A 24,638-nucleotide genomic window follows, 5' to 3' on the forward strand; every position below is an offset into this window, starting at 1 on the left:
GCAGTCACAAGTCCAGGATGCCTGGTTGGGCCTTTACTCTTTATAGCTGTTTTGATGATAATGGACATGGGGCAGGTCCTACTCCAGCTGACTGTGCTCAGCCGACCTGGGAACCTCTGGATGTGGGGTGAATCTGTATCCAAGGACCAAGGTTCCCCATTTCTGCTGTGTGGCAGCCATTTGGGATCTGTGATAGGGTCTGGACATCTCTGGCTCCAACTTTGAATTTTGCCTAAGCCCTAGAGGGACATGAACTGAGAGGTTCAGAGCATCTGGATGGTTCCACCTCATCCTCCTTGGTGCAGGGCAAGCAGCTCCCACCCAGCCACTCCTTCCTGGCAGGGGGCATGGTATCATCTCAGGGTCCTCTCGGAAGGACAAAGCACGCTGTCATCAGCCTTCCCTGTGACATTAGTTGAGGATGAGGCCAGAGCTAAATTCCCGGTGAATAATCTGTGCTTTAGACAGGGAGTTAATTTACTCTTAATGCGTGAAACAGGAGCTTCAGAAGAAGAGAAATCGATTTTAATTGCTTCTCCTGAAAGTAACCCTAGTCAATTTAGTACCTGCCTTGAAACTGGGTCTTGGCTTCAGAACAAACACACTCTCTCAGGAACTACAGAAAATGAAAACCCTTTCTGCAGCTAGCTATTTATTTAGTGCTTTTAAACAAAACCAAGCGTCTTGAAGAAAAGGAGTGAGAACTTTGTCCAACATGTAAATGTTTTCTAAAGCAACATGGCGAAGCGTGAGATTGATGACCGGAGTCCGCCAGCCTGAGCTGGGGCTGCTGCCGCTGCCGCCTCCATCCATCTCCATATGCACCGGCAATTAATTCTTGTTTGGAGATAAGTCAGGAAATGCAGGAAGGCCTGGGAGCCAGCCCAGTGCCTGCCTTTCTCCACGTTCCTGGGAGGCTGGAATGGTCTCAGCCGTTTCGGGCCAGCAGGACCAGGCTGCGTTCAGGTCCTCCCTGACCCTCTTCAACTTGGGCCCAGTCCACCCACAGGTTACACCTGACTCAGGTGTCTGTGCCTGATGATGGGTGGACCCTGCATTTTTGAACCGTCAGTAAAAAGTGGGGAGAATCTCTTGCCCAGAAAATGAGGCCACTCATCCTAATGATGTGGGTGGGACTGACTGTTCCCCTCACCACCCCCTGCCCCAGGGGCTCACCCTGCCTATCCATGACCGACCTGACAGAACCCCAACATCCCGCCAGTCCCTCAAGTCCAGGACACACTGTCACAGAACTCCCCAGAAGAACTTCCTTAGCTAAACCAACAAGGAGGAGGGATTTTAATCAAGGATCCCAGAGCTAGAAAAAGCCTGGAGAGGTGAAGAGGTTTAAACAAGAGATTTCTACCCTTCTCTTGCCATGACGGACCCCATCAATCCATTAGTCCCCACACCCAATAGGTTTGGAAGTGGAGTTGTTTTCTTACCAAACTATTAAGTAATCATTTGTGTCCCCATTGTTGGATTAGGTAGTCATTCTTGTTAGCAAGAAAGCAGCAGTGTTCCACTGTTGAGTAACCAGAAATCAAGCCAAAAGCAAAGGCTCTAAACATCAACCCTTTCATAGGTGATTGAGCAAGTTCTTCTAATTAATATTTGAAATATTAATAAATAACTCGCAGCAAATATATACACTACCTCCTATCATCCCAGGGAGGCTGGAATCCAGGTTGGAAACCACTGGAATGGGTGGTTTGCTTTCTCCACATTATGTCAAAATTAGTGTCTTCCTGACCACATGTGCCCCTCTACCCTTGGGAATCTCCTCACCTCCTCAGGGTCCCCAGTCCACCCACACAGCTCCAACAGCCCCTGGGGGACCCAGAGGTCTGAAGGTGGTAAGAAGCCAGGAGGATCTGTTCTCCCATTGTATGCTCTGGCACCAAGCATGTGTAATACTCAGGTATTCCCATCCTCTGTGCCACACCTCCCAGTGTCAGTTGAACGCCCCACAAAATGCTTCTCACTCTGCTGTCAGATCACAGGCCCGTGTTGTGAGCCCATTTTACAGATAGAGAAACTAAAGCTACCAAGGTTGAAAGCCCGACACATACCATCCCAGAGCGAGAAAGCTTTGCACTGGGCTCCTGAGCCCTGTGCCTGCCCCTGACCTCACAGCTCCCATAGAGGAAGCTGGTCCCGGGCCCCCAGGCTCCTGGGAAGTGCCTCTGGCCTCTGGGTCTCCTGAATCCCTCTCTGTTCACCAGCTTCCCCCTGTTTTCCCGGGTAGATGATCAGAGAGTGGAGCCCGAGCTTGAGCCTGCCGACGACCCGGACAGAGGCACGGAGGAGCAGGGAGAGCAGGTTTGCGGCCCCCGCTTCGCTCCCTGGCCTTGCTGCTCTGCTTGCTCTGCTCACCTCCCCTGCCATCCCTGCGTCCAGCTTTGGGGGACCAGCATTTAGTGGAGACCACTGGAGTCTGAGGAGCTCCTCCCAGCCCCGGCTTGGTCCAAGCCCTGCACACAAAACCTTGAGAACAGGACTCAGGGCCAGGCTGACATGACGGCTGGTGCACACAGTACAACTGAACTGCTGGTTCAAATATTTAAGTACGGTCAAGGCCAAGTTCTTCCTCGGGCCTCTCCCCAGGACACCCCAAATCTCCCCAAGATCCAGCAACTAGAGGGTTGTGCTTCGTCCAGCAAGGGACTTTCAAGATTCTATTCTAGAGCCCAGGCTGGTCCAGAGTGAGTAATTATTTAAGCCTTCACCACCGGCCCGGGGAGCTTCAGGTTTGCGGTATTGCCCAGCCATGCTGCTGCCTGAGGACGGCAGGGGGCTGGTGCCCGGGCTGTCTGACCTGGCTGGGGATGTGCTTTTTTGGAGGCCGATCTGCCTGCTTGCTGCCTGAGCCGTCCTTCCCAGAGCTGCCCCGCAACCATCGCTTTCTCTTCCAACACTGAGAGTGGAGGATATGGCCTGGACCATGAGACAAGACTGTTTTGTTCTGGCTGAGAGCAGTTCTAGGCAGAGACCCAGGCTCCCTTTTGTCTCGAGCCATTTCTTGGATGGAGGGACCAGGCGTCGGTCAGGAAAAGCCTCGTTCTCTTTCAACGGGGCTTTGTGTCTTGCAGGCTGTGGCTCTGATTTGGCAAAGCTCATCCTCCCACCAGGGGCTTTCTCTTTGATTTTCCTGGCACTGACTTCTAAAGCCAGAGGCCGGGGCAGGGGCAGGAGCTCAGGGCCTGGCGGCCGGGGCCTTTCTCAGGTGGTCCTGGGCCCGCTTTACAGCCCGGGCGAGGCCGGTAAGGGGAGAGTCAGGCAGAGGGTGCGGTTCTGCGGCTGGAACCCCGCGCATGGGAACCCCGCTCCCGGCCTCTGCCCTCGCGGGGCGCCGGCTGCGCTGAACTGTCTCACGGCTCCGTTCTCTGTGTTGTTACAGCCTTTGGGTGGTTTTACCGTTACGATGGCAAATTCCCAACCATCCGGAAGGTAGGACAGGGCTGGGTGCTGTGCCGTTTGCCAGTGAGTTTGCTGTGGGTTTTGGCCTTTTCCAAACATTGTTTTTTCCTGTCAGCTCTCAACAGTGTGACCCAGACTGTTCACTCGAGGGCTGCGCTTCTCTGTCAGGCTGTCGTCAGAGGGCAGGGCCCTGTCACAGGGGCATCATGGGGAGGGGGCAGGGTTCTCGGGGTGAAACCTGCCCAGGCACCATCAGGCACCACCTGGGTCAGCCCCAGTGGGCACAGGGCATCCGGGGCAGGGGCATGGCAGGAAGCTGCTGCTCTGTTGCTCTGTCAAGCAGACCCAGCGGCCAAGACCGGAAGCCGAGGTCAGGCAGAGGGAAATGTCAGGTGGGGTGTACACAATACAAATTATGAGGCCGACTGAGCCAGACACAGACCAGCTGCCGAGGTGGGAGTTTGCTGCCTCGGGTTGAGACAAAGAGCCACACCAATCATAACTCTCCCTAGAAATATCTCCGCACGTGCCCGGGATAATGCAATTGTCTGGTCTCTGAGGCCCTGGATTTCCTCTCTAAACCTTATTACTACTGTATCTCCAGGCCCCATAAACCTTTCTCATCCATTTTCTTTCTAAATCACTCTGGCATTTCATTATGAAAATGCCGCTGTTAACATCTATAGATTGGACCTTCAGGATGACTTGGTATTTGGGATCCAGGCATCAGCATAAATCTGGGTGAAGCAATGTAGGTGTCATCACTCGACCGGCTCTTTCTGGCGGGTTGTCTGGCTTCCAGAAACCAAAGCCCTGGCAGCAGTGTGACCTTGATCATATGTAGCCTCTCCCTGCCTGTAAATGGGACTATCTAATGTGCTAGAAACATCTACCCCTCCCTCCAACACAGTACTGTTCAGACACGAAGACGGCACTGTTACTCCTGACGGAGATCGTCTTCACCTAGGAGCACAGGCCACGATTTGTCTGACCCTGAATAAGCCAGGACAGAGCGCCTTAGGGACTCCTTTCCACACTGTGGTGGCCTCAGAAAGGACTTGGTCTCGTCAAACTGTCCTTTCCATTTGCAGGCTGACCCTGGCTTAGGATGTTTCATTGCATTACACTTCGGATTCCTTCCTATATACGGTCTCTACTAGAATGTAACTAGAGAGAAACACACACACACACACACACACAGGATTTTACTTGAAAAAGGAATGAAAGGAGATGGGTAGGTTAAATCCTTCCCAGGCCACTGATAACTAGATAAATGTAAGAGAGGGGTGTGTGTGTGTGTGTGTGTGTGTGTGTGTGTGTCTTCCACACACACACTTCGTGTGTGTCTCCTCCACACACATACTTCCCCTCAGAGATCACGTCCCTTGAGAAGTGCTGTTGGTAGAGAAGTGGACCTGCTTCCCCCTATTCATTAGTTCAGTCATTCCAGAAATAGCTGGTATTTTGATTTCCATTTCATTTCCAAACGAGAGGAAAATTGCTTCTAGCAGCAAGAACACATCCACCCCATCTGCCTCTCTTTAGTCCTGACTGAAAGGAATATTTGCCATGAATTTAACTGACAGCGAAAAGGACAACAGAATCGTGTTCCTCCTGCTGGCTCTGAAAATCTACCGCCACTTCCTCCAGAGCCACATGAGACGCCGTGTCTCCCAGGAGCTGGAACACCCAGTGCCCAGGGAGTACAAGTGGCTGTCTATGGCCATGACCACTGATGCACAGCATCCCCCTTAGGTGAAAAGCTAATGGCTCGATGTCTCGATTCCTAACCTGGAAGTAATCCCTCTGGGCTTCAAAGCCCCCCGGCCAGTGGCCCCACAGAGTCTATGCCAGGGACTGAGGATGTATGGTTCTGACTAACCCTCTCACCAGGACTGCATGAGTAAATCATGAAGACCAGCCCTACTTGCAGGAGCCCACCGTCCGGCAGGGAGGCAGACTCACATGCAACCAAGTACCCATATGGAGCAGACTGTTCTGAGAGCAGTAGTCAATGCTATGGGGCAACTTGCCCTTCTGCATCAGTAAGCAGGCGCTGCTTTCTTGGAGATGGGACAGAAACTGTCACATGTGCCTGCCCCACCCAGGTGCCCTGGCTCTAAAACCTTAGCACAGAATGGCCATTCCTATCATAGTGGTCCCTGTGGGAGGCCATGTCCCTCCTCTAGCAAGCTGCCACCAGGCACAATGTTTCTGGCTCCTCTGGGGATTTGCTGTCTGAACCTATAACATGATAGCAGGAATTCATCTATCAAGTGAGCCAGGAGTCTAGTCGACAGGGTAGGCAAGGAACCAAGCAGAACTCTGAAGCAGAGAACCATTTCCTCAAGTGGCTCCTAGACTGTTCTGGGGTGGGTCCCATCCCTCAGATGGTGGCGTGTGGGATCATCTCCAGAGCACAGTACATGCACACGGAGGTGGGGGTTGTCTTTAGGGGGCAGGATGACTCAAGCATGAGTCCATAATGACACCTCCCCGCCCAAGTCCTTCCAGCTGTTTACAATTGCTAATAAACTCAAATCTTCATGTCTGGCCTTCGATGCTGGGGTGACTCAGGAATTCTGAGAGCAGGCCCCAGGAAGGTTTTGCTGGGGGTGGAGTGAGCTCACAGGTGGGTTTCCTCCTTCCCCAGACATTCCCCAGAATGTTGACTTCCTTCTGTCCCCTCTCCAGAGAGCTAGCTATATCCTCCAGGCTGTGTGTGATGGAGTTGACACTTGCCATGCTCCCATTGCCCCCAGCTCATCTGGACACAGTAGAAAATTTATGGGACCTGGAAGACTCAGGACCAAATCCTGGCACCACCTCTTATTAGATGTTTGATGTTGGGCAAGAGACTATGTCATGTGGTGTCTACATATGAGACACCTTTCTCTCCAAATATTGGAGAAGGCATGTGCCCAGATACTAGGAAGTAAATACAATGCCTTTTATTTATACAGTACTTTAATGTTTATAAAGCACATTTATAGATGTTATTTCATTGGCTCTGGATGGCAAGCTTAGGGGGCAGGTATTTCTTCCATTTTGGAGATGAATTAATCAGGCCCAGAGAGGTTAAGAAACTTAGCCAAGGTCACACAGCTAGTTATTGAATTGGTAAACCCATTCTTCTGGCAAAGGGAATGTGTCTCCTACTCTGCAATGAGTAGCAGTGGCCTGCTTGTCATAAACCTGAGGACCAATGCCCATGGGCAGAGCTGGGGGAGGGGCTCGCCGTGGGATGGTTGCCTGGTGTTGCTGAGGACTGAATGCCCTGTTTGTGGTGCTGTGCCAGTGTCAACACTACCTTGTAACCCTTGTCGTGTAAAAAATGCCACATCTGCTCAGAAAGGAAAGGATAAGAAAGCCAAGTATGACAGCCTGCAGGAGTTGAGAAAGAATAAGAAGGAACTGGAGTTTGAGCAAAAGCTTTACAAAGAGAAAGAGGAAATGCTGGAAAAGGAAAAGCAACTGAAGATCAACCGGCTGGCCCAGGAGGTAGGTGACCTGCTCGAAGGCCAGGTGAGCACCCCTGGGATGCGGCTTGGTTGTTCCCCATCATGCTCCCAGGGAACCAGCCGGAGTTATTCTCCCCAAATGGAGTCCAAAGGTGGAATGAGCTCTGCCCCCCTCCTTAGTGTGGAGAGTGAGATCATCCCACCTGCCCAGGGTCATCTGAGACTAGCTTCTGGCTTAGATGTATGTTTGGGGTTGAGACTGGCCTCCTTGCTCAGGTATGGGTCTGAAGCTAACCTTTCTGCTCAGATTGTAGGACTTAGGTTAGCCCTTCACACACCTGGCCAGAGGTTTGGGTCTGTGCCCTCCACCCCCACTGCATCAGAGTGTGAGTCCAAGACTAGGCCTCTCTGCCCCAGGTGTGGCTGTGAGTCAGAGGCTTAGCCTTCTGCCTAGACGCAGATCGGAAGTTAGCCTTCCACCTGCCTGTCATTCCATCTGAATCAGTTTGCTCCCCTCCCAAGGTTATAAGTTCAAGACCAGGGTCTCCCAAAGTGCCTGGGCTCTGAGGGTATGGGTCTGAGGCTAACCCCGTGCACAGGCAGGATGTCTCAGGCGATCCCTCAACTAACCAGGCTATGGGTCTGAAGCTGCTCCCATCAGCAGAGGGTGTGTCTGAGGCTAGACCTCTTCAACCTGGGAATGTATCTAAGGCTGTTCCCTCCCAGACATGCCAAAGCAGTCTTCCAGCATGAGTAATCCTTATTCCTAGGTGCGCTGGGTGACCTGCACTCGCTAGCTGTTTGAGATAGCACTGGTTCTGCTTCCTTTCATGCTTCCATGACAGATGGCCAAGCTGATTACGTTACAAAACAAGAGAAGTCCTGGAAAATGTGAAGTGCATTAGGTCTGGCACTAGGAACAGATTAGCCACAAAATTTAAAAAAAAAATTGAACTTGTACTTCTGAGAACAAGGCAGCCTGGAAGGGAAAAAAAAAAGTAAAGTTAAACTCTTAGAATGTGCTAGGAGCCTACAATAGGACCGTTCGCGGAGAATCATAAGAGCCTCAGGGTTCGGGGGGCCAGCTAATCCCATGCAATGCAGGAGCCCCTTCTCTGATTGTGCCTACAAGTGGCGTTAGTCAAACCAAGACCTGTTCCCCCTCTTCTGGGCCCAGGTGAAACAAGCTCGGGTCTTTTTCTGGAACTGACACACCAACCGTACTTGGGGGTTTTCTAAGAAATGCTTCGTGTGTGCCGCTCACGTGTGACTCAAGTGCGCCCTTTGTCCTCTCCTTTGTGCCTCGGCCTTGGGTCCCAGGTGTCCGAGACGGAGCGGGAAGACCTTGAGGAATCGGAAAAGATTCAGTATTGGGTGGAAAGGCTCTGTCAGACTCGCCTTGAGCAGATTTCCTCTGCTGATAATGAGATTTCCGAGGTAACAGAGCCCTTCTTTCCCCCAGCCCCTCCTCCTGCTGCCTTCAGAATGACCCGCCCTGGGGGCGGCGGGAGGCACGATGGCCACCGCCCAGCGCACTCCCCCTTCCTCTCTTGAGGAGGGGAACATAGCTGTTTTCCTGGGCTTGTCTCCAGAGTGACCACTAAGTCCCAGCTTATCTGAGATGGTCCCGGCTAGGCCCATTGTCCTGGTGTAACTAAGAGTGCCACGTTCACTGTCAAGTGCATTCCAGTTTAGATGATGGATTATATGGTCACCTTATTTATCACCCACAAATGGCATAATGTGGGACCCTCTTACATTTGGGCATTCCCTACCAGCGGTCTGGCATGAGCTCCGGTGGCATCCGCGTGGCTCTGGTTTGAGGGTGGTGGGTCTCCAGCAGTAAGAGAAATGGATGAGAAGAGCCTTGTACTCAATGTACTGTGAAGTGAAGCACTAGCCGGAAGACTACAGAACTTCCTTGCAACCCCCAGATGACCACGGGCCCCCCGCCTTCTATGTCTCCCCTGGCCCCACCCCTGAGACGCTTCGCCGGCGGGCTGCACCTCCACACCACTGACCTGGATGACATCTCTTTGGACATGTTCTACTACCCCCCCAAGGTTCCCTCTGCCTTACCCGTGATGCCCCATCCTCCACCCTCCAACCCACCCACCAAGGTCCCCGCAACCCCTGTCCTCCCATCATCAGGCCGTGTGAGTGCCTCATCCTCACCCTGGGTGCAGCACACCCCACCCCCCATCCCCATCCCTCCCCCACCCTCTATTCCCACCCAAGACCTCACTCCTACCCGCCCACTGCCCTCTGCCCTGGAAGAGGCACTGGGCAACCACCCGTTCCGCGCTGGGGACACAGGCAGTCCTACAGAGGACTGGGCGGCAAAGAACCACAGCGGGAAGCCCGCCAATTCCCCTACCCCTGAACGGAGCTTCCCACCCACCCCAAAGGTACTGCCCCTGTTCTGCGTGCCCCACTGGGAAGCAGGTGGAGTGGGCAGGGCTGCTGTTTCCCATGTCCTCCACTGTCCCTGTGAGCGGAGACGGGAGGAAACATCACCCCACCCCATTTCCCCGGAATGAGCTCCCCAGCCTGCATGTTGTGCACACCCTGCATGTGGATGGTTTCTGCTGACTTTGAAGTGTGTATTGCATGGGGAATTGCCTGTGGTACTTGGAATGAGCAACAGTGTATCGATGCTCATAGTAGGCCCACAGTAAGCGCTCAGTAGACATTATTAACTGTGTGGAATGACAAATCAAGGTACAAGAAAATGTGGGTGAAGCTGCCCTCTCTTCCCCTTGGCTAGTGTGGGCTGGTGACATTCACTGTAGTACTTGCAAGGCTGTGTTGAATAGCCAGAGCACTATGCCACAGCTGGTCATGTCCTCATATTAGCCGAGAAAGCCTTGAGTGTGGGAAATGAATCCCCAGTTTAACAGAGGAAAAGAGGGTTCAGGGGAGCAATCTTAAGCTCTGTAAATGAAGCAATAACACTGCCCAATGCAGCATTTTCTATGGCACCAATCAACTCCGTCGGCTTGAAGTATAATCCCCAGAAATGTCTGGCTGTCTTCCAGCTCCAGAAAAGATGAAGATGGAGAATTCCTAGAAATCTCCAAATTTGCTATTAAAAGATTAGGGATCTTTTCTTGGATGTCAGGAGGCAGAACAGTAATCTTTCTCAAAAAGATATATTTCTTATTAATTGTTCATAATCCAAAGACTACATTGGAAGAGGCAATCCTCAAGGAAGACACAGAACTTTGATTCCTGGCAAGGAAAAAACAAAATATTCCTCTGCTCCAGTAGCTGTGGGGCCAGGCTGGAGTCAGAGCCCATGCAGCTCATGTCAGCTGGGAGTGGGGGGTGGGGGGGTGAGGGGGACTGTGGCAGGGCTGTGGGGGAGGGCAGGCAGTAGTACCAATCGGTGGCTTTTATTAACCTTCCCTGCCTGGATTTGAGTCCCGGGTGCAGAGCAGAATGAGCCTCTGGGAGCACTGAGGAGAGCCTGGGGGAAGGAAGGTGGGAGTGAGGACGTGCCAGATGCAGACAAGGCTCTGGCTTTCACAGGGGACTCTCGGGGGTGGGGGGGGACTCCCTCTGAACCTCTGGTGGAGTCCTGAGCCCTGACTGTTCCAGGGATGTCTTCCCTCAGAGCCCAGCCAGGACCAGGTTTGCAGGCGGTTGAACTAGCCTGGCACAGAGGATCACATCCTTATTGTGAGTGGTCCCCACCAAGATGGGAGGCAGCTTTTCCTCAACAAATTCGAATCAAAAATCATTGATTGAGGACCTGCCTTGTGCCTCTGTGTGAAGGGGGAGGGGAGCAGTGCTGCAAAGGACCCGGGAGATGGGCCCAGCTGTGCTCTCCAGGACTTTGCCATCGGAAGGGTGAGCAGCTGACAGGGCAGGATCGGCTATAAAATCAGCACAGGTCAGGTGTGTGGGAGAGACGCCTTCTAATGGGAGGTTGCAGGCACCTCTGTAGAGCCGAGCCTTGAGGGATGGCGATACATGAAGGATGGGGGGAAGGGCATTGCAGGTGCAGGGAACTGCAAGGAGGAACTGCCTGGGTGTGAACCCTGGCTCGACCACGGCCTAGATGACTTTGAGCATGTGTTACCTCATCAATCTGAGCCTGGGTGTCCTCACTCGTAAAGTGGGAATGTTAACAGCACCTACCTGTTATGAGGATCAAATGAGTTAACACATGACCTTATTCTAAGTTAATACTTAGGAGTATGACAGGCACAGAGTAGGTGCTCAGTAGACATTAACTGTGATCAGTGTCAAATCAAGGTACAAGAAAATTTGGGTGAAGCTGCAAACATGAGGTTGGAGGTAACCTCTGCCGACTTTTGAGTCAGGGTCAAGCTTCAAAACAGGATCCAGCTTTCTCAGAGATTGCTCCAGGAATTACGGAGTTCCCACTGTTACTTCCCAATCAGAGCACAGGGAGGATTAAAAACTCCCCCAGCACAAGGAGCTTCTGAAAAACTGGACCCTAAGTGTCTCAAGCAACATCAAAGCCAGGGTTTTCCTGACCCAAAGGCCAGGGGCTGCTGTTTTGTTAGTTAGCACTTTGGCCCTTGCACCCCCAGCCCTGCCCACCCTCCTCTCTGCATGCTCCTAGTGAGTTGTCATCAGTGCAGCAGCAGGAGGTGTGGCTGATCACACAACTGCACTGTCAGCCCAGCCACCAGCAGGTCTCAGGTAGTGGGAAAAGACACCTGTGTCGGCTTCTGTACCTGCCTCATCAGCACCCGCCAAGGGAAGGTTTTCAGGGTCATATCTACCCCCAGGTACTGTCTCATGTGCCCACTATACTATTAAGTCATCCATTTATTCATGAAACATGTTTAGTGAGCAACTACTATATGCTAGACACTATGCTGAGCACTGGAGCACCACCACAAAATAGGCAGCCCAGTCCTTGCCCAAGACAGTATGGTGGGAAGACAGACAAGAGACCACCACACTACCAGAGGGAGATGGGGGGAACACTAGGGATGAGCAACGGAAGTGGAGAGGAAAAGCTCAAGGAATACCTTCCCAAGCTAACACCTGGGAGGTAAAGCAGCAGGAAAGAGCATGTGCAAAATCCTTGAGGCAAGAAAATTTGGCATTTAGGCAGTGTGAGAAGGGAGAGAAAGTGAGGAAGGTAGAGAAGCTCGTGAAGGATCTTGGGGTCAAGTCAAGGGGCTCAGTAGTCAATGGGGACCCAACAAGGGCCCTGGGTAGGGTTGTGACCCAATTTGATTTGTGTTACCCAAGATGATCCAGTGCATTAGAGCAAAGCAGACAGGGATGCCTCTTACTGCTCCTCACCCCAGCCTCCAGAGACTCTATGCCCACTCATCAGGGACAGCAGATACTTCCTGTGTAGTCAGGGGACTGGAACCAGGGCCAGAAGAGAGAACCCTTAGGGAGAGAGGAGGCTGAACGGCATCCAAGGCCACTGAGAGGAAGCCTTGAAAGCCTATCCTCTGAGTGACAGTGGCTGCTGGTGACCCCAGAACCAGACTCTGGCTCAAGTCCCTGATTCCCTAGAGGCACGTAGTGTCTGACTTCAGGGCACACTGTGGCCAGCAGATTGCTCATCTCTCTGCTGAAGATCAGACCCCAGGACCTCTGGCAGGTGAACGGACCAGGCTGGCTCAGCATGTGCATGGTGTGAATTTGCACGTGTGTCAGAGTGCCGCGGTTGACCTGGGCCATGCCCGCCATGACCTCATATGGGTCTCTCTTAAAATAACCTCTGTAGACATTCTGCCCAAGTCCACAGCCTCCACGAGGCCCTGGCGTGTCCACCATCTCCAAGCCTGTCATGGTCCACCAGGAGTCCAACTTCATCTACAGGCCAGCTGTGAAATCCGAGGTCCTGGTAAGCCTCGAGGGTCCCCACCAGGGCATCGCCAGAGAGCAGACCAGGGCCGCCTCCTCTGGGTTCTGCTGGAGGGACAGTGAGGTGGGACATAAACTCACATCAGGTGCCATCTCCTAACCTTCTCATTGGCCAAGAGATGGACCCACATGGGTGTAAGTGGTTGTTGACATAGCCAGGGACATTTCTGTTCCTCACTTGACCAAACAGGCTGCGGCTCCATCTAGAAATAATAAAAATAACCGCTCAGATTTGCTGTGAGCCTACCGTGTGTTGGCTCTGCAGGGTCTCACTTAATCCTCACCAATCCAGTAGATGGTACCTGTTATCCATGTTTCACACTTGAGGAGCCCAAAGGTTAAAGAGGTTAAGTCAGTTGCCCAAGGCAAAGCCAGGACTTACTACTTACTTCAGAGTCATTCAGAATCCAAAGCCCAAGCTCTTACCTACATTGCCAACTTGCCTAAACTTACAGTGATTCCAGCGGCTCTGCCTCTGCCCCTAAGGCCCAGTGTGGCTCAGCGTGGCATGGACCACCCTCAGAAGGGGACCTGGCCAGAGCAGATCCACTCCCTTTCTCCAGTTCACATCTCACTCCTCACTGGGACTGAGAGTGTGAGGTGTGGTCCTGAGGGAGAGGGGAGCTCTGCCCACCCTCAGTCACCTGCAGCTGAGCGAGCTGGGACTCATGCACACCCTGCTCCAGGGGCACCAGCCACTGACTGGCCTCCCACCCATGGTGGAAAGAGTCACATGCCAGAATTCTAATTCTCCTTTCAAGGAAACCCTATCCAAATGTCAGGGCAGGGCGGCTCAGATACTTATTTTGAGCTCTAGCTGTCCTGTCAGCTTCCCGACAAGCTAGGTTCATGCTCCCGTGACAGCCTGCTGGTGCATCTGTGTCGCATGCTCTGGCTGATGTCAAGGGGTGGTATCTGCTTGACTAGAACTGGGTAGCTGCTGTGTCTGGGGACATCTTACAGGCCAAAGCGTAAATCAGGCTGTGTCTATTTGGGGAGGGATTTTGTCAGGGCCACCCCAGGGTGGCAGGCCCCGGATCTGGCACCAGGGGGCAGACGAGGCCCGTTGGTAACATCCAGCATGGAACTTTTTTTTTTTTTCCTGGCAGCCACAGGAGATGTTGAAGAGGATGGTGGTTTATCAGACAGCGTTCAGACAAGTACAGTGATAACCGTCGTGTGTCTGTGCTCCTCCCTGCCACCCCGTGTCTCCCACTCTGACTTCTCACTCTGGGAGTGCTGGTCGGCTCTCAGGTGGCCCCTAGCGCCATCTGCTGGGAGCCTCAGGCCAGAGCTGTGTCCCCATGGCCACAGCCAGGGGTTGGGGAGGGTCTCATGTCAGGTGGGGACATTAGGTTTGTTGGGCCCCATGCAGGATCCCTGGGGGCTCAGCTCTTTTGCTGCTGTTTGTTCAAAGAGGAATAGGACAGAGGAAACCCTCAGAGGCCAAGATGGACCCTTGTTCCAGCCCTAGGTGCCTGAGGTTTCTACCTGCCCCTCCCCCCATTTTGGCCCCTCCCCCCATTTTGGCCCCTCAAGGCAGATCACAGAGTCAACCCAACCCCCCCCACCCCACCCCTGCACTGAACCCACAACAGGGAGGAAGTGATGGCCCAGATCCTCCATCTGCCCAGGGTGCTCCTGTGCACGGGGCCACAGAGGTCCTAGCTGGTCCATGAGTGGGGTCGGGAGGCAGCCACTTATCCTCCCCACCTCCTGGGGCTCACATCCACAGAACCACCATTGGATTGGCTGCCTCACCACCAATGAAAGAGACCCCCAGATGGAGGGAGATCGCGCAGCCAAACTCCTCACTGATAACCCACCACCCAACCACAGACAAAAGTGACTACAGGCAGGAAGCTAAGGGGAGGTGTCGGCTGTACAGTGAGACATGGGGGTCTGCCAAGGAGGCTGCTCCCAATGACAGGTGGTGGCTAACAGAAGGTGTGCTGCACCAAGCACTGTTTCTCAATACTTTATGTACACTGAGTGGCCAGATTATTATGATCCCTAGTGTCCCGTCCCCCCTCCCCCCCCCCCCTCCAATCAGAGCACAGGGAGACCTGGTGCATGAATTCGTGCATGGGTGGGGTCCAGCCAGCCTGGCCAGGGGGAGGGGACATGGGCGGTTGGCTGGCCTGCCTGCTGGTCGAACTCCTGGTCGAAGGGACAATTTGCATATAAGCCTTTTATTATATAGGATATACACTGAGTGGCCAGATTATTATGTGTTCAGGGATCATAATAATCTGGCCACTCAGTGTATATTAATTCATTCAATCTTTACAACAACCTAGGAGTTACGTGCTATCATCATCCCCATTTTGTAGATGAGAAAAACTGACACAGAGAGATTAGGAAACACACGTGTGATGTTCTGACACACACAGCCAGTGTCAGACCCCAGATTTTAATTCGGGAGGTTGGGCCCCTTGACGCTGCGCCATTCTGTTTCTCAAAGCACCATGATTATAAAAGAGACATTTAAGGGCCGTGTTGCTTAGGGCACACACAGGTTCAAAGAGAGAGAGGCAGGAGGGTGAGAAGTCCAAGGGCCCAGACCGGGAGTCAAGCCCTCACTCCACTGCCCGCTGACTGGCTGGCCTTGGGCATGAATGTCACCTCTCTGGGCCTCCTTTTCTCCTCTGTTGGATGAAGGGTTGGGCTCCTTTTTCAAGGGCTGACCAGCTATAATGGCTTATAAGTCTCAGATCTAAATTTACACAAGACACAAGCACTTGCCATCTGGCCCATCCCTGAGAGCAGATTCTCAGGGGGAAGATTCTCAGGCCCCGAGCCAGCACTGCCGAGTTTTGCGGAAGAGACAGCCAGGGGCAGGCAGGGCCCTCCCTGAAAGAGCCTTGACTCAGATCCTGCCTAATAAGCTCTCTTGCTTGTGGATTTGCTGTCCTGACATCCATAGACTGACCTGGGGGTGGCCTCGAGCTGGGCCAGCTCGAGACTCCTTGGCTTTTGGGGGTTGAGCAGGATGATGAGGATTAGAGAGGAGGGAGGGCAGGCAGATGCCCAGGGATCCGTCTGCTGATATGTGGCCCTCATCTTGTACCCTGAGCGTGGATGCTTTATGCTGGGCATAGCGATGGCTGTGGCCTCCCCATGATGCTGACCATAGGCCCCAAGGGACACTTGGTGAGGCCTAGGGAACTGTGTGCTGGGGGTGGCTCCGCTCAGTCTGGCAAGGCCGCTCCTTTGCTCCCATATTCCCATGGGGACTAAGGGAAGCTTTGCTGCTCTCGGGCCTGGTGTGCCTGGCCCTCAGTCTGTGGACCCCGGGCTCCCGCTCTCTGTGTGACTCCTGGCTCTACCTCCTCCTCCCTTCTCACCACCTTGTTTCTACATCTTGGGAATGTTGTTCCCAGAGCCCCCACCAGCCAGGTCCCCTGAGCTGCGTGTCCTCTCGCCTCTTCCCCGGCTAAGGCTCTGAGGAGGCCTACATTAAGATCAACACTGGACATGGGCAAGCACAGACTTCCCGCCTTTCCCCACGGTGCCTGCGCTCCCTTTGCCCCTGCCCCCCCCCCCCGCCACTGCCCCCCATCATCCTGTGACTGATTCTCCAGGACAAGCAGTCTCTTGAGCAGTGTTGGTCCTTCTTTGGGATCATAGCCCTGCGTGGAGAAAAGCTGGGCTTCCCTCCCTCCTCTCCAAAAGCCTGGACCTGGGCTCGCAGGGCATGTGGAGGAACAGAAGTAGGGCCATAGGACCTGTGGCTGTGGGAAGATAAGACCTTTAATAAGCCCTAGCTGGTTTGGCTCAGTGGATAGAGCGTTGGCCTGTGGACTAAAGGGTCCCAGGTTCAATTCTGGCCAAGGGCACATGCCCAGGTTGTGGGCTCGGTCCCCAGTGTGGGGTGTGCAGGATGCAACCGATCAATGATTCTCTCTCATCATTGATGTTTCTATCTCTCTCTCTCCCTCTCCCTTCCTCTCTGAAATCAATAAAAAAAAATTTTTTTTTTTTAAAAAAAGACCTTCAATAAGCCTGGCGCTGCCTAGGCCACCTGGACATCTGTCAGCTTGGTGCCCCTGTCAGCCACAGATGTTAACCCCCCGCCTTCCCCCAGGAACAGTGCAGGGTCCAGGGCTGGGATTCTTCTGATGCTTCCCACAGCTTTCTGCTTCTCCTGGGCAGGGGTGCTCCGGCTGTTGGGGCTGCCAGCCTCCTCCTGCATGCCCCATCCAGGCCACACCTGGCCCCCTCACCCTCTCCCCTACCTCTGCCCTAAGCTTGCTTCCTGCAGTGACCCTCTGGGGCCTCAGGCCTGTTGCCCTAACACCCTTCTTTGCTTCCAGGATTTCCGGAAATATGAAGAAGGCTTTGACCCCTACTCCATGGTGAGAGAGAACTCTCCTCCCCCCAGAATAATCCCAGGAATGGGGGTTGGGAGTTACAATGTGTTTGGTGGTGATACATTCTGGGTCCTGGGGGTGCCAGGGATGAGCACATGAGGAGCCCCAAGGAGGCCCCAACTGCTCTGCTCTTTCCTGTGAAGGCACCTTTCAAGTGGCATTCAAGTGGGAAGTGTATGGTGTGTGTGTGTGTGTGTGTGTGTGTGTGTGTGTGTGTGTGTGGTTGATAACAAGTTACACTCACTGAGCACTGACTACATGCCAGGAACTGTGCTGTGTGTTTATGAGGCATGCTCTCACCATCTCACAACATTCCCAGGAAGAATGGATCTGGGATTTGTGTGTGTGCTCACACGTCCCCCAGGGGGCCTGGGACCCCCAGTTGAAGACTGATGGTGGTGGGGCTGGGAAAGGTCCCCTTGTCCATGTCCTCCATAAGTGTCTGGGTCCCTTCCCACCCCGGCCCGACCCTCCTCCTTCAGACAGACTCAAAGCTCCCACTGTCTTTTCGCTCTAGTTCACCCCAGAGCAGATCATAGGGAAGGATATCCGGCTCCTGCGCATTAAGAAGGTACCTGGGCACATGGAGGTTGGGTAGCCGCCACCTTTCTCTGCCCCTGCCCCCTCCCTTCTTGGTCCCCTGCTTCTCCAACTCTCAAGAGACTCCTGGCTGACTCCCCAGATCCCCACTATCCCTCCTCTCTCCCTTGAGGGTGCCCCCTCCTGTAGTGGTGTCCCATGCCCTGGCCCTGCTTGGTGACCATGCCTCATTTTCTCCCTATGGCCCTGCCATGGCTTCTCCTGTCCTCTACGTGGCCCTGTCAAGAGGCTCATTGCCCAGGTGCCCACAGGCTGCTGTCTGCTCAGCTCCCTAAGGCCTGTTTTTCTCTAACCAGGAGGGATCCTTAGACCTGGCCTTGGAAGGCGGTGTGGACTCCCCGATCGGCAAGGTGGTTGTCTCGGCTGTTTACGAGGGGGGAGCTGCTGAGCGGCATGGTGAGTGGGGACAGCCATGTCCTGGTTTGGGGATGGTGTGATGGTTATACAGGACTCTGCAGGAAGCCAACAGCTGCCCACTAGGAGTGGTTGGTAGTTGCTCAAGAATGCCCCTTCCAGTCCATCCAGCCACCTAGTACCACATGTTGCCTGAGGGCATGCAGTGGTGCAGGGCCTGTGGGTACACAGCCAAATCAGATATACCCTGCCCTCCAGGGGCTCCCCATCTAGTGATGAAAACATGCTCAGAATTTCCAAGTACTGACAACAGTGCAGTCTTCCAAGGGCTGACAAAGGACTATGGGGGTGGAGGGAAGCTGTGGGAACTCTGAGGGACCCCTAAGCCACTAAGGGAAAGGGGGCTGCTGGGAAGAAACCTGTCAACAAATAGATGATTACAAATTGTGAACTATGCTCTGCAGGAAAGGACCAGGATACAGTGAGAGAATAAAAAGAGAGATCTACGTTAGAGTGAGTGGGGGTCAGGGAAGACCTCTTTGAGAAGACATTTCATCTCAGATGTAGACTAGACGAAAAAGAGAGGGAACAGTATTTCAGGTGGAACAGCAAGTGAAGCAGGCAAGAGCTTGGCCAGCTCAGGGCCCTGAAGCAGACCAGCAGGGCTGGAGCACAGAGAGGGATGGCTTGCAGAACTAGCTCATGTTTCTAGTAACCTCCCTGGGAATGCAGGTCTGCCTCCCTCTGAAATAGCAGAGGCCCGGAGTAAAGCTGGGTGACAAAGATTATCACTGGTGTCCCTGTCTACTGAGTGGAGTGGGGGTGAGGGCGTGTGGACGGTGTGGGAAGGAAGTGCCTTTGAGCAACCTAGCGGATTGTTTCCCCTTGTGCTTCCGGAGCCCATGTGAGCTTTCAGAATCCAGGAGTCAGGCTCCTTCTGCAGCTCTACAGTGACCACTTAGCCAAGCCCTGGGCCAGGCACATGTCACATACAGCCCAGTTGCCAATCAGCCTCATCTTCCCGCAGGCGGTCTTGTGAAAGGAGACGAGGTCATGGCAATCAATGGCAAAATCGTGACGGACTACACCCTGGCTGAGGCTGAGGCTGCCCTGCAGAAGGCCTGGAATCAGGGGGTAAGAGTGACCCTCCTCCCTGCCTCCCTCCCTTGCCTGCTTGCCTCAAACCCTGGCCTCTGCAACCAGGCCTTAGAGCCGGGGTTTCTCATCCCAGGGTGGGTATCCAGGATCCAGGCAACACTTGGGTGACACCCACATACCCCATCCAGCCGAGAGTCTCAGTCTGACAATGTGGGATTCAGAAAAAATAAATGTCTGTTCCTGATTTTGAATCCAAAAAGCAAGTAGCACAGGTACAGACTCGAGAAGACCAGGTGTGGCTACCCACCCAAGAAGAAAAATTAAGATCTTAAGGTCTTCTGTAAGTGCACACTGACCAGGAATCAAGAGAGTGCCTGGAGCTATTAGAAAGCATTCACAGAAGCAGAGGGCCCAGAATGGAGGAGGGGTTGAGGGTAGCCTTCTCTGTGCTCATTAGACACCTGGGTCAGGGCCACCACGTAAGATCTTCCAGGATGTGCACTGCACAACTCGAGGGGTGCCCTCCTACCGACTACAGTGCGAATGGCGCCCGCTCATGTTGTGCAATGCACAACCTGTGCAACTGTATGCAGGCAGCCGAGCCTGGGGTATTAAGTTCAGAGCCGAGGAAGCTGACCAGATGGGACTGGGACCCCCATGAAGGGATGTGGAGAAGAGAAGACTTACGGGTAACATGATGACTGTCTTTGATTATCTGAAGGGCTGCATTAGGGTAGAGGGAGCAGAAGTGTTCTCTGTGGTTCTTGAGAACAGAATTGGATTGGATGGAGGGAGGTCCTGGGAAGAGATTTCAGTTCAACCTCTGAACTATTGCATGGTAGAGGGGCCCGGTGGTAGTTCACATACCTTTTATTGACTACACCCAAATCAAGGGTGGACAATGATGCACAAGCCAAGGATGGCAGTGATCCATTGAGGGGGTGCATGTGTTAGGATCAGAAATCTAGGCCTGCAATTCCCTAATTGGCTCTACATCAGAATAACTCAGGGACCTTGTTAAACATACTGTTTCCCAGGACCTACCCTAGATTTCCAGGGGTCAAGTCCAAGAATCTAGAGTTTTAAGAAATTCCCCCATGATCCCAAGGTTGCTGCCCCGCCCTGGTCCACGGGTCAGCATTTGGGAACTTGGTGTCATACAAGGGCCTGGCAACCCTGCCTCTGTGGTTTGAAGCCTCCGAGATTGGAAGCTTCCCCAGACCATGGGGCCACAAAGTGAGGCCCATCCCACCGGGAGGTCCTCCAGCCCCAACTGGGCCCACCTTCCCATGGGAAGAAGGTCCGAGCCAGCTGACCCTGGGCCATGGTGCCCAGGAATGGGAATGGAGTGTCAGGGGCAGCCATGCCATCAATCCCTGAGTGTGCCATAGTGTCACACACCTTCTCCCCGCAGGACTGGATCGACCTTGTTGTTGCTGTCTGTCCCCCGAAGGAGTATGATGACGAGCTGTAAGTGTGTGCGGGAGCCTGGCCCACTGCCTCCTCTGTCTCTTCCTCCTCCAGAATCTTGGCTCCCTCCTGCCAGCCCACTCCCGGCCTCCATCAGCCTGAAGAAATGGCCCAAGCACACAGCTTCTAGTAGAAATCACCCCTAGAAAGCACGGAGCTAGAGAAAGCCTAGAACTAAGTCATGGTCCTCAAGCATTTTCAGAGCTGCCTCTGAGACCACCTTGTCCAAATTCTTCTTTGCGTATGGAAAACTAAGGCCCAGAGAGGTTCAGGTCTCAGACCAAGTAAACGGTGACGTTGGTACAAAGCCTCGGGACTTCTGATTCCCCACTCAGAGGCTCAGCCCCCACACCATCATCAGCTAGTTTACAGATTTCTGTCTTTTACTCTCTGGACGGTCTCCCTGATAGGTAACTGCTTTGCTTCTTGCTGAGTCTTTAAGCTGCTAGGACCACAGGCTTTGGCCCCACCTGCAGGATCTGCGAAGAGCCTTGGCCCAGTTTCCATCTTTCTCTGTGATTCCCTATAATGTGTTGCTCTCTGTTTCATTCCTGTCTCTGTACCTGTGTGGATCTCTATTTCATTCTCTCTCTGTCTCCTTCCCCTCTCTCTCTCTCCCCCATCCTCCCTGTCAATCTCTCTCTCCCACCTCTCCCTCCCCACTCTTTCCCCTTCATCTTTCTTCTCTTCATCGCCTTCCCTCTTCTTTCTTACCTTCTCCTTTGCTTCTCTATCTCTGAGTCTCTGCATCCATTTTTATCTCTCTGTCTTTGTCTCTCTCTGCCTCTCTGGTGTCTGACCTCTAGCCTCATCTTATCACATCACCTCCTCACCCCTCTGCTTGTGGCTGGACCTGTCTGTTCCCCCTGCCCAGCAGAGGCTGAGTCCTGTGCATGTCTTGGAGAAATCAATGTCTCGTAGCAAGGAATTCTGGAACCCGGGGCCTAGGCAGGAGCCAAGTGAAGGGAGAGGTCCGATGGAGCTCTGCCTGGAAATAACTGAGACCTGTTTTGTGTTTCCTGCTCTGCTCTGCGTATGTAGCTCTTCTCTTCCCTCCTCTGCAGCCGAAAGCCCCCAGCCGGTCCGAAAGCTCCTTGAAGACCGTGCTCCCGTGGTTAGACACGGGTTCTTCCTGCAGCTGGAGCCTGGCAGCCCCCCACGGTGAATAGGCAGGCGGGCTGCAGGGCCCCGTCTGTCCGTGCTGCGTGTCGTGGCCCTCTGCTGCCCATGCCGTCGGCAGGTTCTTTGGACTGGTGTCTGGAGGGGCACACGAGGCACCATTCCTGAAGTGCCCCTCAGGCCTGCTCTCGGCCACACTGGGTTTCTGTTGGACTCAAAGGCCCTCCCATTCACGGGAGCTGAGCAGAGCCCGCTTTGTAGCAGGCTGGGACCTGGGCATCCTGACTCACCACAGCCCTTGGGACCTGCCCCGGGTCCCACACAGCACCCCAATGAGCAGGATGGAGCGGTGAGCACCACCCTCTGCTGGGCACAGACAGTGCTTCAAACCGGGCACCACGGGCTGGGAGAGCCCAAAGCAAGTGCAGCCTGGAGTTCCCCTTCCCTGGGCGCCACCTTCTGGGAGCCCTGCTCCACCCCGCCCCAAGCTTGGGCAGGGCCAGGGCGATTAAGAAGCAATTAAGGCTGGTCCAAAGAACCAGGGTTGGCCTATGGGGTTGTTCATGTTGTGACCTGTCGTGGCCTGAGCCCTGCTCAGACCAAACTGTCCTCTGTCCCTTCTCTCTCCCGTGGCTCCGGATTCCTATCGGAGGGACACTGTGGAGCCCACCTGTGGGATGTGTTCTCCACCCTGTGACAGGGCTGTGCCCATGGGCAGAGCTCGCAGGTGGCTGTGAAACTGGTGTTTGGTGTGGTTTAGCCCACAGCTGGCAGCATTTAGGGCAGACTCAAGGCTGGACTTACGTCTTTCCTGTTACAAGTTCCTCAAAACATAAGGGCCTCATGCTCCCAAGACCATTGGCCTGCTCTGCTGTGGTCTCTGGGATGGCCTCAGTGGCCCTATGTTTTCTGTCACTTGTCCTCTGCTCTTTGTGAGGGGCCCCAGCCCCTCTGCCTTCCGGTCCCCTCCTACCTCATCCCAGGTGTCCCTTCAGCTTCCTCCCTGGCCTCCTGTGTGCTGTGGCTATGACTGCTGTGTAGCTGCTGGGGGCCTGCACCAAGACGGGCTGCCAGAGGTTGGCAGGGCCGTGCACCCCTGGGGAGTCCTCCCTGTTGTCAGGCCCTTCCCTGGGCTGCGTGTGCACCCACAAGGCCTGCACCCTCCTGGTCTGTTTCATCTTCCCCACAGGACCTTCTTCTGAAGTCCAGAAGGAGAAACCAAATTCACCCCTCGAAGCCAGTGAGCTCTGGACCCACCCTTCTGAACACAAAGCCGGGAACCAGCCTTGAGAGACGCCAGCCTGCAGGCACCCTGGAAACCCACAGTCAGCACCCAGAGGCTTCAGACACCCCTTGGCCCTGTAGAAGAGCTGCATAGGAGCACCTCGGGCCATTGCTCTGAAGGCCAACATGGAGGGAGAGCAGCCCATCGTTATGAAAAGGGCCCCTGGAAACCGGACTCTCGTGTCTTCTCTCTGGCCCTGTGAATTTGGTCTCTCCCAGCCCTGAGAGACTTTTCCCTTAAATCCAATAGGACCTGACTCTTCGGTCCCACTCTCTACACCCTTCTCCCCTCACTCCTGCTGTCATTGCTGCTAAGATTGCTGCCACAAACCTTACTTTGAACTCATCAATAAAATACACAGATTTCTTTTCCAGCTTACAGGAGAGAGTGTGGATTTGGGTAGCAGATTCAAGGCTGTGAAGTAAAAATAAAAAAAGAAACATAACGTTTTGGCTCCTAATCAAGAGTGAGAAACAGAACCCAGTGCTGGGATTTGGGTCTCACAGGAAGGACATAATCAAGGCCAGGGCCTGGCTTGGAGCCGAGGCTGAGTCAGCAGAGCCAGGCTGAGCTGGGCTTCAGTGTCTTCTCAGCAGAAAGATGGCAGGAAATGAAGCCAGTGTCGTGGAGACTTTACTCAATTCCAGAGAGCATAGCTTCAAACAGGAGCCCCAGATGTTTGCCTCAAGGTGTGGGGTTCCCCAGATTCTCTCAGGGATAGCATGGCCTCAGCTGCTTCCCCTGAGGTCACCAAGATAGGGTGTGAGTGAGGGAGGTGCAGGGGTCCAGCCCATCCATGAAATTACATCTAGCAGAACCTCTTGGAAGGAGACAGGGCTTGAGCCAAGGAGCTGCCGGGGGACAAGTCGAGGCCCTCCTGGTCACAGGGCCCAGGAAAGCTCTCAGGCTAGCTCCAGGGAAGAGAGTGGGGTCTTGTCAGTATAGGCATCTTATGGAAATGCAAGCCAAGGAGACATGGTGTCCTCAGGCCTCCTGAGAATTGGAAGTGGAAAGTAGTTCTGATTTACAGTGTCTCAAAGGGCAGCTCTCTCTGTTCAGGTCTCCTGCTTCTGCCACCAGCTTCCTCTGCATCCCCAGGGCTCAGCTTGAACATGGCCATCATGATCATCTGCCTAACTTTAGGTGACCTTTCAGCTGTAACTCCATCACCATCACCTGGCTCAGTTTCCATTTCCCAACTCCAAATTCCCAAGGCAGAATCTGATTGGGCCAACTCACCTGAGTGGGCAGCCCTAGGGTCAAGGATCATTCCTAGGTTTAATCAGCTATGGCTAGGGGTGGGATCAAGTCCCACCTAACATAGCTGCTGAGGCAATAGAGACTGTGAGGAGCAAGTCATGATCGATGGGAGGCATAGAGAAAGAGAGAATCTGCAGGACTTTCTGATCTCAGTGGAGAAAAAGCCACAATGGCCTTCTAATGGCTCAAGAGATAGCAGCCATGCTGAGGAGTTCTCTGTATTTTCTTATCTAGCTCCTGACTTGACTCTGGAGACAATTCCAAAATGAAGGTAAAAGGAGGCAGCTCATCTTTGCTGCCACCTATATATGCTAGGCCTGGGCTGGACCCTGC

The 24,638-nt window shown here is 53.7% G+C and overlaps 1 protein-coding gene across 4 annotated transcripts in view; it reads left to right on the forward strand.

Moving 5' to 3' along the window:
* The window catches only part of USH1C (USH1 protein network component harmonin), a gene marked incomplete at its 3' end in the record, with an annotated part of 43,860 nt that extends 20,898 nt beyond the window's left edge, over window positions 1–22,962 (forward strand). For 2 of the 4 annotated variants that reach the window (XM_079788154.1, XM_079788155.1), the window contains 6 exons: window positions 2,249–2,322; window positions 17,063–17,104; window positions 17,637–17,690; window positions 18,016–18,115; window positions 19,101–19,207; window positions 20,586–20,645. In XM_079788154.1, the coding sequence (XP_079644280.1) occupies window positions 2,249–2,322; window positions 17,063–17,104; window positions 17,637–17,690; window positions 18,016–18,115; window positions 19,101–19,207; window positions 20,586–20,645 (437 nt within the window). Of the gene's footprint in view, window positions 1–2,248; window positions 2,323–3,400; window positions 3,451–6,771; window positions 6,922–8,201; window positions 8,319–8,815; window positions 9,290–12,606; window positions 12,727–13,855; window positions 13,907–17,062; window positions 17,105–17,636; window positions 17,691–18,015; window positions 18,116–19,100; window positions 19,208–20,585; window positions 20,646–21,682; window positions 21,803–22,949 lie in introns of those variants that run through there. The other 2 variants (XM_079788152.1, XM_079788153.1) reach the window with 2 other exon arrangements.
* Between the last annotated feature and the right edge of the window lie 1,676 nt (window positions 22,963–24,638).

Source organism: Cnephaeus nilssonii (assembly GCF_951640355.1).
Source record: "Cnephaeus nilssonii genome assembly, chromosome: 13".
In the NCBI taxonomy this organism is placed as follows: domain Eukaryota; kingdom Metazoa; phylum Chordata; class Mammalia; order Chiroptera; family Vespertilionidae; genus Cnephaeus; species Cnephaeus nilssonii.